The 11,186-nt window shown below is 30.6% G+C and overlaps 1 protein-coding gene across 1 annotated transcript; it reads left to right on the top strand.

Annotated features, from left to right (window-relative positions):
- Nucleotides 1-211: 211 nt before the first annotated feature.
- On the top strand, nt 212-9,041 carry LOC148606826 (DNA polymerase delta subunit 4-like). Its single transcript, XM_088543706.1, has 4 exons — nt 212-371; nt 6,216-6,320; nt 7,027-7,138; nt 7,945-9,041. The coding sequence occupies exons 1-4, from the start codon at nt 290-292 to the stop codon at nt 7,967-7,969; spliced, it is 324 nt and encodes a 107-aa protein (XP_088399832.1). The 5' UTR covers nt 212-289; the 3' UTR covers nt 7,970-9,041.
- The last annotated feature ends 2,145 nt before the right edge of the window (nt 9,042-11,186 follow it).

Raw genomic sequence — 11,186 nt, 5'->3', positions numbered from 1 at the left:
ACAGAGAAAAATCAGAAGTTTACCGAACGGATCATTTTTCGAATTTCTATTGAAAGGACGATTTAAAAAAAAAAACACTTTTAGAAGGAATAAGTAGTTATATTTTGTCAAATAAAAAAACACTTTTTGTCAAGCATTTCACTTAAATAAGTTTCTTTACCTATTTTCTAACGTAGGCATGGTCTCATAAACTTCGTTTTGTAAGTTTTTATTGTCTACTTTCGCTTTGACGCATCAGATTTATTTTTATCCTTGTTTTCGCTGATTACATGTATATACAAGATTATAGATGGCCTCAAATATGTTGATTACGAAGTCCTTTAAGGCTGTGAAGAATACAAGAGACAGAACGACAGAGAAACAAAGTGATGGTATGGTCTTTTTTTATGGAGTCTCCATTACTCCAATTCAAGAAACAGAGACCAGGGACCTCGATTTAACATAATTATAACATGCACATATATGTAAATTCTGTTATTTTAAATCAAGGTGTTTTAAGAACACACCTTTCCTCAGTATATTCATCGTAACTTTTTCATTATCATTTTGTTAATTTTATAACCTACATAACTAAGTCTAAAATCTTGAACAATTTCTCGTCCAAACCCCCTCCCACCACTGGCACCAGGCAAATGTAAACCTTATAGGCTTTAAGTTTATCTAATATAAAGAATGGGGAGGCACAATTATTTTTGTAAATTAGGTAGCAGTCTTTGTAAGAATCATACAAAATCTGAAAAATGTGATACATCCCCCAAAAAAGGCTACATATTTTTATTTTTGTAATTAAGTTGTCTTATGGGTCTATATTGTGAAATGTGTAATTATTCATAATCAACATTGAAAAACCAATAGATTCTATTGTATTTGAGTGTCATTTACAGAGTTATCTCCCTTAATTTTGAAATCTACAGTGCATTCTATATAATTTTTATCACCTATGAACATGGGCTGTATGAAAAACCGCATGTTACTTTCTGTTTACTATGACATTTTAAACAAAATATCAGAAATGAAAATATGTAGTTTTCCCAACTATGAATCACATTTTGCATGATTCTTATGTGGAGTGCTACTTAAATAGACTTTATTAGGAGTGACCAGTCCTTACAATATTAAGTGTTGCCCATCTGTAGGATTCCAGTTCTGAGTTGCCGTATTGGGAAGCTAATTTTTATTTCGCTTGGTCACCAACCTATGTCAGTGATGCATAAATGTCAGCTTGATCACTTGGCAATAATATATCATGTATATACATGGCAATCGACTCAGGTGGGGTCAGAGGTCTCATTTCAACATTCATTTCCTTTCCTTATTTACCATTTTAGGTTGCACTGAGTTGGGAATGGTTGTATTCGAACTCATTAATATGCAATAAAATTTATATCACTTTCAAGATATTTCTTTTGATCTTTTAATTGGTCGTAAATTTAAAAGGTTAAACAAACAGAAAGACATTGATTAACAGCTAACTAGTTTTTGAAAATGGAATTTTTTATATTTCTTTCTCAAGACATAGGTACTATGATTTACATTCATGTAGTCATTATTTTAGTGGTATTCAAAGCTAATAAAAAAAACAGTTTTTGACATTCAGCAGATTTTTCTCTTTATTTCATATTAATATCATTTTAATAGATACAATAGTTTAAACATTTACACTCAATGACAAATCAACATTTATGAACCATTAAAAAAGTGAATTATTTTGCCATTAATCTTCAAAGACCTTATTATGAACATGGAAAATATTTACATTCCTTTAATTTCAAATAATAAAAAAGATATGATGCCGTTATCCAATCATTTTGTCTTTAATTGGGTACATCAAAATCTATCCAGCATTTTTTACACACACTCTTAGCTAAGTTACAACAGAGAAATTTGAGAAAATTGGCTACTAAACAGCCAAATAGCAACGGCTATGTTCTTCATAGAATAACAAGTAACTTCTCTTTGTAATATACATTTCCTGGCCACACCTATAACTTAAGAATGCCACTTTGTTTTGCTCTGATGACCCACTGGGTTACTAGAATGAAGTATGATGATCTGCTTGATCTGCATTTGAAAAATTTCAATAACAACAACCACTAGGTAAAATTAAACTGAAGCTTTGCTTATAATTTCAATATTAACAGTACAATTAATATTATAACAATTATTTAATTTGTTAAATATAAAGACCACATGTTTATTTTAAAATGCTTCATAGTTACATGTAAATATATTCATGGAAAGGGCAGTAAATTTTATGCATATTAATTGATTTAAAGCAAGCTTTTGATACAGTTATACATTGTACATCCAGGTATCATTATTTAATTTTTAAAGTCAGAAATAGGAGAAAACTGTCAACAGTGAATTATGCCAGAACTTTAGTCCATATATTGGGGTTAGACAAGGGGATGTTTTGAGCCTTCTCTATTCCATTTATTTATGAATGACTTTTCAAAGAGTTTTAAAAAAACTGCCCTGATAATATGTCTTTAAATACAAGCAGAGTTTACTGCTTAAGGTATGCAGATGATGTCATTATATTCTCAAAGTCTGCCAGAGGGTTACAAAGCCATCTTATGAAACTTGAATCATACATACTGTGAAACATGGTCCTGAAATGTAAATATAAAAAAAAACTACAGTACTACTAATATTTAATAAGAGTGAACCTCATATTACTACAAAAAAATGTGTCTAATATTTGGTTATTGATAAAACTTAGGAGAGATAAAGTTCTTAATGGACAGACACATTTGCTTGTTCAAGAAAAAGAAAAAAGTGTTTGTGTAATAATATTTATGGCAGGTATTGCATTGTTACATATATGTTAATATACATGTATATCATACATGTTCTAATAACTGGCCAGAATTGTTTATTAATATATGAATGTTCATTTCAATGTCTGTTGAGAAAGAGTCAAACAAACACATATTTAGATATATTTAAAAAAAAAACAAAAACAAAAAAACTACAGCACCTGAACCGATCCGTGCAACAAAAATTGTGATCGGTCATCAGTCACTGATCAGTTTCTGGTCAGTCATCAATCTGGCAAACTGATCCATTTAACTGGTAATCGCATAATGTGACCCCAGAGTGGTCAATGTGTTTTACGGTTTTTGTTGTTTTCTTTGTCAATTTTATACATATTTACATAATGTAATATATTTAAACATCAATTTTTACCTTTTTTTCACATTTCTATTATTTAAAACAGATCTTGCGTCATTTTAAATAACAAAACTGCTATCAGATCGGTCACCGGTCATTGGTCATTTATCCGTCAGCGATCAATCGGTCAGCGGTCATCGATCCGTCAAATCGTTGTGCGGATCGGTTCAAGGACTTTAATTAGCAAATTATTTACAAACAGTTTATTATAATCACACAAAATATACAAAGGGGAACAACCCTTGAGAAGAAATACTTTTCTAGACTATATTACCACTTGCTTTGAGAATTATTCATGATTATACTGTATGTGTACAATTTTTAAAATCATTGTATTAAATTTTTCTACCCGAGAGGGTCCAAAATTGGTGAATAAAGCTATCTTATCTTATCTATACCAAGATGAAAATAGTAACTTATTACTTATTGGGAATATTGTCGATTGGCATCAAAATAGTTGTTATGCATTACACACTATATGACCCTCATTTAATCTTCTAGCTATGGATTCTTCTGTTTATTTTGCAAATAAAATCTGGATACTGTGTAAAAAATTTAGCATGTCTGTCTATCCCTAACACTTACAATATACCGGTACTCATGATTCTTTGTGCATACAGTTACTGTTAGATCACTACATGGAAATTGGCATGTAAGCCTATTTCACATTGATTGCTGTATTAACATATAAATGGTTCTTAACCAACTTAGTAAATTCTAGCAAAGGGTTTTCAATGACTGCAAAAAAACTGTGGTCATATAAGTGTAATATTTTGTTGTCGTCGTCTATTGTCAGTGTGTACATTTGATGTCCGGGCAATAACTTGTGTATACATTTTTGTAAGTGTATACATTTGTAGATCTTAATATAATTGTACCACATGGTGCAATACCACAAAAGACATTTGATATTGGGCATTATCATGGGCCAAAAACAAGCATTTTCCGTATTAAGAGTGAAAATTAAATTGTACTTCAAAGTTCCATAAGACTGCAGGAATGCTGGGATTGAATTTCGGGTTGTGACTTGAACTTATGAATAATAATGGGTTGGAAAAGAGCAAAAAAAACCAGCATTTTCCTGATGTCTGGACAATATCTTGAAACAAATTAGTTTGAGTAAAAATGTATAGTTGGATTTCTTTGAAATTGAGCCATAAAGGGCCATGTTTAAAAAAGACTGGGGTGGATTTTTGTGCTTGTGGCTTGAATAGTTTAGGAATAAGGGGTCAAAAAGTGGTCAGAAAGGAGTTATGTCCAGACCATAACTTGAGTATTAGTATCTGGATCTCCTTGAATGTCATATTACAAAATAAAAGTTTGGATTGAATTTTTTTTTGTACGGTATGTGTGTAATGAGTTAGGAATAAGGATCTGATATGGATGAAACTATTTATTGTGATATCCCTGTACCACAATAATTTTGGTCAAGATACAATATGATACATTTGTCTGAGGTTTTGATACAATACAATACAGGTCAAATTACAACCTTTCTTATAAACAATTAATGAAATTATTACACAAATATTAAATTAGGACATGTCTTGTGAGGAAAAATCCATTAATCTTTGTTCTAATCAAAGTTATAGATTCTATGAATGAAACTTGACTTCAACAGAATTCATCATTTTTAAATCTGTTGAATATTTTTTATTCCAAATTTAAGGAATATATAGGACGACATGCTTCTGTGTATTGTATTGTCATCCTTGTATCAAGATATGTATCGTTATGTGAGGCAGGTGTATTGTTACAGTCCTAGGATCTATAAAGTGGCCAATCTGCTACTTTCTCGGATAATTTTAGAATAAAAGTGAATAGATCTCTATATGAAATCAAAGTACATGATGTTTCATCCCCCAAAAAAGGAAGTTTTGAGGAATCCAAAAGGGTTTTGCCCTAACCTTTGAAGAATTTAGGCAAAAAATAGGAGTAAGATGTAAACATTTTATGTTAAAAAAGGAGAAGGGACGAGAAAGGGTCTCATTGACCTAAACTGAAAATTAATCATTAACTATTAATTAAAGTGTTGACTGATTTAATCATGAATTTGGAGACTTGAATCCATCACATATACTATAGACTTCTGAAAACTCTTGCATTGAAGGGACAGAAAAATTGCTTGAAGTTTACCAATATTGCTCAAATTTTGTACATTTTGGTCACTTTCTGGTTATATTATTAGCAAGGAAATAGTGTCCATTCCCAAGAAACAACTTCATATTTAGTGAATATATTCAGTGTTACGTAGTGTGAAGATATAAAGTTGTTTCTTTGGTGTGGACGTAGTTTTCTGGATGTAAATATGTCAGAAAAAACAACAATTTTTTACAGTTTTTACTAAATGAGGTAAAATGTGGCACCATTATGATGCCATTACAATGAACTAATGCCACAAAATATTTTTCCCTTATATTTATATATTCTACTATGTTATGAACAATTTTTATGTTACTATTATGTTAATATTCATAGCTTAATGCCCCACACCTTTGTTACTTTATTATTTCTTTTTTCTAATTGCAATTTTGAATTTTGCAATTATTTTGTTCAGGTCAGAATCTTATGTCATGTTAAACATTTAATCACATTCCAAATTAAGAGCTGTATAAAGTTAGAAAGTTGCATTCATAACTGTCTTAACTGTTCAACATCTGTGGTCATATCAAGCTGCACCCTGCAATTTATTTTATATATTTCAGAATTATATGTTTATACTCATTTGTTTAATAGTCATAAGGGGAACAGTAAACTTTTAACCCTGAGGCACCAACTATTACCTGGGTAATAGATTTACAGTTTCCTGAATGAATAGTTGACAATTATTATACTGAACCATAATGATACTTCCTTAATCAACAAAAGGGTGTTATTGTTGATTGCCTTCTGACCTCACTTTATCAGGGTTCAACATTTTTTTAAGGATAAACCCCAAGAGCAATCTGAACTTTAATTTGGACGTAATTTGTTAAAATGTTACACTAAAATTACTATAGAAAATAGACACTGAAGTATAATAATTAATGTTTGTATTATAGACCAAGTTGGTGATATAAAGCCAAGCACCAGCAGGACAGACACTGAAGAAGAACTTCGAGTACTGAAGCAGTTTGATGTTACACTTGAATTTGGTCCCTGTACTGGTGTGTATTTTAAAAAAAGTTTTTTTTTAAATACTGCAGTATATAATTTCGCTTCACCTATGTAGTTTCTACTGAGATACTGTAACTGCACCATGAAAACTGATTTGTTCAACATGTCATAGTTTTCCTTTCCTCTTTTGACTTTTTATGAGATACTTGGCAGGTGTTTCTAGAAAAGTTAGAGGACGCTTATCCTACTGGTGCACCTGGTCCATGCTCTCATTTTTTTAGTGGAGTCCGAGTTGCTCATTTACTTTTGTTACTTTGTATGTATTACTTTAGTTACTTTATGTTTTTTTGTGGTATTTGTCTGTATTCCATGTCTGGTCTTTGTCCCTGGATTACATTGGAATATTGGTTCCCTTGATTACTCTTGTACTGTCTATCTGTCATTTTGTCTTTATACACCATCAATGTGAGGATTGGGATTAAAATTTTTAGAATGGGCCATTTTAATTATCTTCAGAATTTTAATAGGCCATTCTTTAACATTCTTTAAAAAAAAAAGATTTTAATTAGACATTTTCAGCTGAAATGTGATATATGGAGTATTATCACTCATGTTAAATAACAATGCTGAAACTACTTCAAAGTAAGTGTAAAAGATCAGGTAACTATCCAGTATATCGGTTATTAAGTGTCCGATATGCCTCCCACATTTTGCTTACATGGTTCTTAGCCTTACCAGTTTTGATGTATTTTCTAGGTATAACTAGACTTGAAAGATGGGAGAGAGCAGAGAAACATGGCCTTAACCCTCCCACAGTTGTTAAAGATATCCTAAATAAACATCCAAATGATGAAGAATATATTCAGTGGTAGGCATTAAGGATAAATGATAATACAATAAAAAGCAAATACAATTATACACTAAAAAGAAACAAATCCAGTGAATTCAGAAATCATTGCTATTGTTTTATTATTGCTAAAAATGTCTGAGTTGCAATGGCGATAAAGGGTCAAATTGAATTTTTACATTTCTCATACACGTAATCACAAAAAATAAAATGACATTTTGCTTCTTACACCAGAAGAAAAAGTCTATTTTCCTCATACACAATAAATCATTTGCTAGGTTATCAGGTATTTCATCATGGTCAGAATCTTATACTACATGTCAAATATTTAGTCACAATCCCAATTTAAGAGCTGTATCAAAGTTTGAATGTTATGTTCATTGATATTAAACTGTTCAGTGTTTTTTTAAATCTCTGTGGTCATGTCAAGCTCAAAAACTTAGTGGAAATAAAGCAAATGTGAAAATATATATATTCCAGACTAATACTGCTAATGAGAGAGCATTCAATAGTTCAGTTCTTTCAGGAAATATTTTTTAAATAAAATTAGACCCTGGATGTGGTCGAAAAAGGGAAAAAACATCATGTAGGTATACATGAATTTAGTTATTTAAATCATTGTAAAAGGGTTGTCAAATTAATACAAATCTTTAACCTATTCATTTGTCAGTTCTCATGGAGAAGAAGGAAGGAGTTTTATATGCTTTTTCTAATAATCTCATTCTTTAATCTCTTTACTGTCATGCATAAAAATACTGTAATGGCATCCAAATAATTTAAATACAAAGTTAGAAATGTAATACAATATATACTACCTTCTTTTCCAGCCTATGGAAGGATTACCCATTGTAGAAGGATTACCCATTTTGGAAGAATTACCCATTGTAGAAGAGTATCATACTGTAGATTACATAATTTAAAGTCAATAACAGAATCATAGCATTTTTATTGTATCAGTTTTCATCTAAAATAATTGATATTTTTATAAAGACTTGAAAAACGTTGAAAATAAACAAAAAAAATGTTTACTAAGTAGTAGAGTTGTATGATAATTTTTTGTAGTGCGATGTGAGTGGAACTGTTTGGTACTTATGTGTCACAGATGTTTACAGAAGTTGTGGTTTTTAAAACTTATGTATTAGTTGGATTTGTGTGATAAAAAATTTACTTTTGACGTTCAATATCTTGATAGTTATATACTGGTTTAGTAGTTGTTTTGGTGTAATGATACTTGTAATTTTATATAAATGTTTAAAGCGCAGTTTGTATGAACAAAGATTTAATTAGAGTACGTCTGACATCAAGTATTTCTTAGGATGTCCAATAGTTCTAATCAGGATTAGTCTGAAGTTTTTGTCCTAGAACTTTTGACATTTTCATTTACTTGTGTCTTGGACCATTGACTTTTGATCTTCCACAACTGAACCATCAATTGGGAACCTTGAAAAGTCTAGGACCTTCCACTGTTGAAAGTAAATTTGATTCCCAGTGATGACAAACTTACTTTGGGTCATTAGAAATACAAAATATAAGACATGGTTTTATAAAACTATGGTAGGTGTAATATAGAAACATTTCAGATATCCATTTAAAGTTTTATACAGTTTGTTAACAGAGAAAAATAATGCAAGCTTTTTATCTTAATGCACCCCATCTAATGCTTAAATTTATGCAATGTCTTTGTTATCTATGTTCATATTTGGAAGTGGAGGTAGATGATTTATTTCATTTTTGTGAAGTAAACATGTTTTTTTTTTTCATTCTCTATAGATAATGCATTGTAGGCCAAATCTCTCGTTTTTTTTCAAAACAGATTTACTTGATCACATTGTTATGTAAGTATGGTGATTGTGTATTTGTTGTATTTTATTTTACTTTAATGAACTGTTTGTTATTGAATAAATTAAAGTGTCTGAATACCTACTGTTACTGATTTTAATGCCAAATTAAGTCTATCTTTTATTTTTAGCTCTCCTGGTCATAAGCCTGTGAGCTATTGCCTTCACTTGGCGTTCTTTGTTGTCTGTCATTGTTGACATTGTTAACAATTTTTCTTAAATCCTATGAAACTACTGAATCAACAAGAACCTAACTCAGTATTAATGGCTTTTTTTTTTGGGGGGGGGGGGGTGGGTGGGGTGGTACGCTGCATAGATCTGATGTGGGAATTTTTTTATTTGTCGAAAACATGGCCACCTTTACTAAAATAGAACATAAGGGTCAGACAGAAGTATTTCGCATATTTTTCTAAAACCGTTACATCTAGGCCTACAAAAGTCTGCATTTGATCAAAGTTGTCCTTTTATGAGTTATTGCCAAAAATACTTAGATTTTAGCCAATATCTTGAAAGAGTAACCAAGATTCTAGTGGAAATCAAAAGAATGTAATCCAGGGACAAAGACCAGACACGGAAAACAGACACAACAAAGAACATAAAGTAACCAGTAAAATAATACATACAAAGTAACAAATGTAAAACGAGCAACTCGGACTCCACTAAAAACTATGATTGATATAAAAAAAAAACTTTAAGTTGCTTAAATGGTCTTTATTAAAAGCATTCAAAACACTGCATCAGATCAAATATGTTAGACGACTCCTGGTTATAGTTATTGCCCTTGCACGGCGAAAAATTGTTTTTAGCATTTTTCAGCAAATATCTTGAAAACTATTATGGTTAGAAAGAAACTGTCGATTGATGAAATGATCCTTATGATGGCACGAGACCGCAATTAATTTTCAAGTGCATTTCAATATACACATTTGAGCAGATTAAAAAAATTCCACCGGCGCAAACTGAATAAAACTTCTCTGGCCTAAAGATATGTACAAACAGGATTTTATATATAAATTGTAGAAAATTTTACCATCATTTTCTGAAATTAATACATATAATTCGGAGATGGGGTAAACATGACAAATGAACTGAGTTAAAAGTCCTAAATTTTAACCTTCTTCCACTGAACCAAATCACAACTTTTAGTCAGAATTGATTAATGAAAAAAAATCCCATGTAATTTTAACCTATTTTCTACCAATTAGAGGCAAAACTTCAGCAAATAAGTTTCCAGTAAAAATATGAAAAAATGTGGAAGGTACCTACTACCAAAGTTGGAACTATATTCGTACGAAAACCAAGGGGAATTAATTGTGTTCTCGTACCTGATATGTCCTACCTATTTTTTTTTTAAATTGTCGGACAACTGTGAACCAGGAGTGCGATTTAGGCTCCTGTTCGGATACCGGTGTACCGAATTCTGATAGAATTAAAAATGAAATTGTTAACTGTAAAATACAGAGAAAATTCAAGAGAAGAAATAGATATTTTACACTGAACCCTAAAAATATAGAACGATTTGAAACAATAGAGCTTTAAAAAAAAAGAATGAAAACATTTTAATAACAGTATAAGCAATAATGGCTTTACTAAAATCACATGATGAATAAACAATTTATGCTTCGTCTGAATATAGCTGAAATATTGCTGCTCGGACGTTAAACCCCAACAATTAATCAATCAATCTTTTCTTTCAGGAAATATTACTTTGTTTCTTTTTTTTTGGTCATAATATTTACTGCAGTGCAGAAAGTATAATTATTTTGTCACGTGGGCTGTGAAATTTAATGATTTTTCGATTTCTACAACCATCTGAGTTACTGATCAAGTTTATAAGAAGAATAAATGTTAATGTAACAGTTTTGTGGAACTAACATTTGTTATTCATTTATTTTATTTTTTGGTATATTCTTATTGCTGGATCAAAAGCTATTTTACCTGTTCTTTATCACTAATCATTAAAAATGCCTAATTTCCTCACGTTTTACCGAATTTAAAAGTGAAATGCCTAATTTTTAGGATTTACATATTAAATTCGATGTTCCGAGTTAAATTCGGACTTGTGCCGTTAAAATTAGAGTAAAATAATTAAATTAGGGTATCAATTTAAAATTCGGATATTCCCGATAAAATTCGGTGTGTACGATAAAATTAGGATACACAGCGTATTTAAATTCGAACTTGTTCCTCATTAAATTCGACGTTGTTCTCGGTTAAATTCGGTGATGTTC

The sequence above is a fragment of the Perna viridis genome, chromosome 9 (assembly GCF_037379345.1).
Source record: "Perna viridis isolate PV_CMFRI_1.1 ecotype Kerala chromosome 9, ASM3737934v1, whole genome shotgun sequence".
NCBI lineage: Eukaryota > Metazoa > Mollusca > Bivalvia > Mytilida > Mytilidae > Perna > Perna viridis.
Note: the sequence above shows the minus strand (reverse complement) of the source record. Positions and strands in the feature narration are given on the sequence as shown.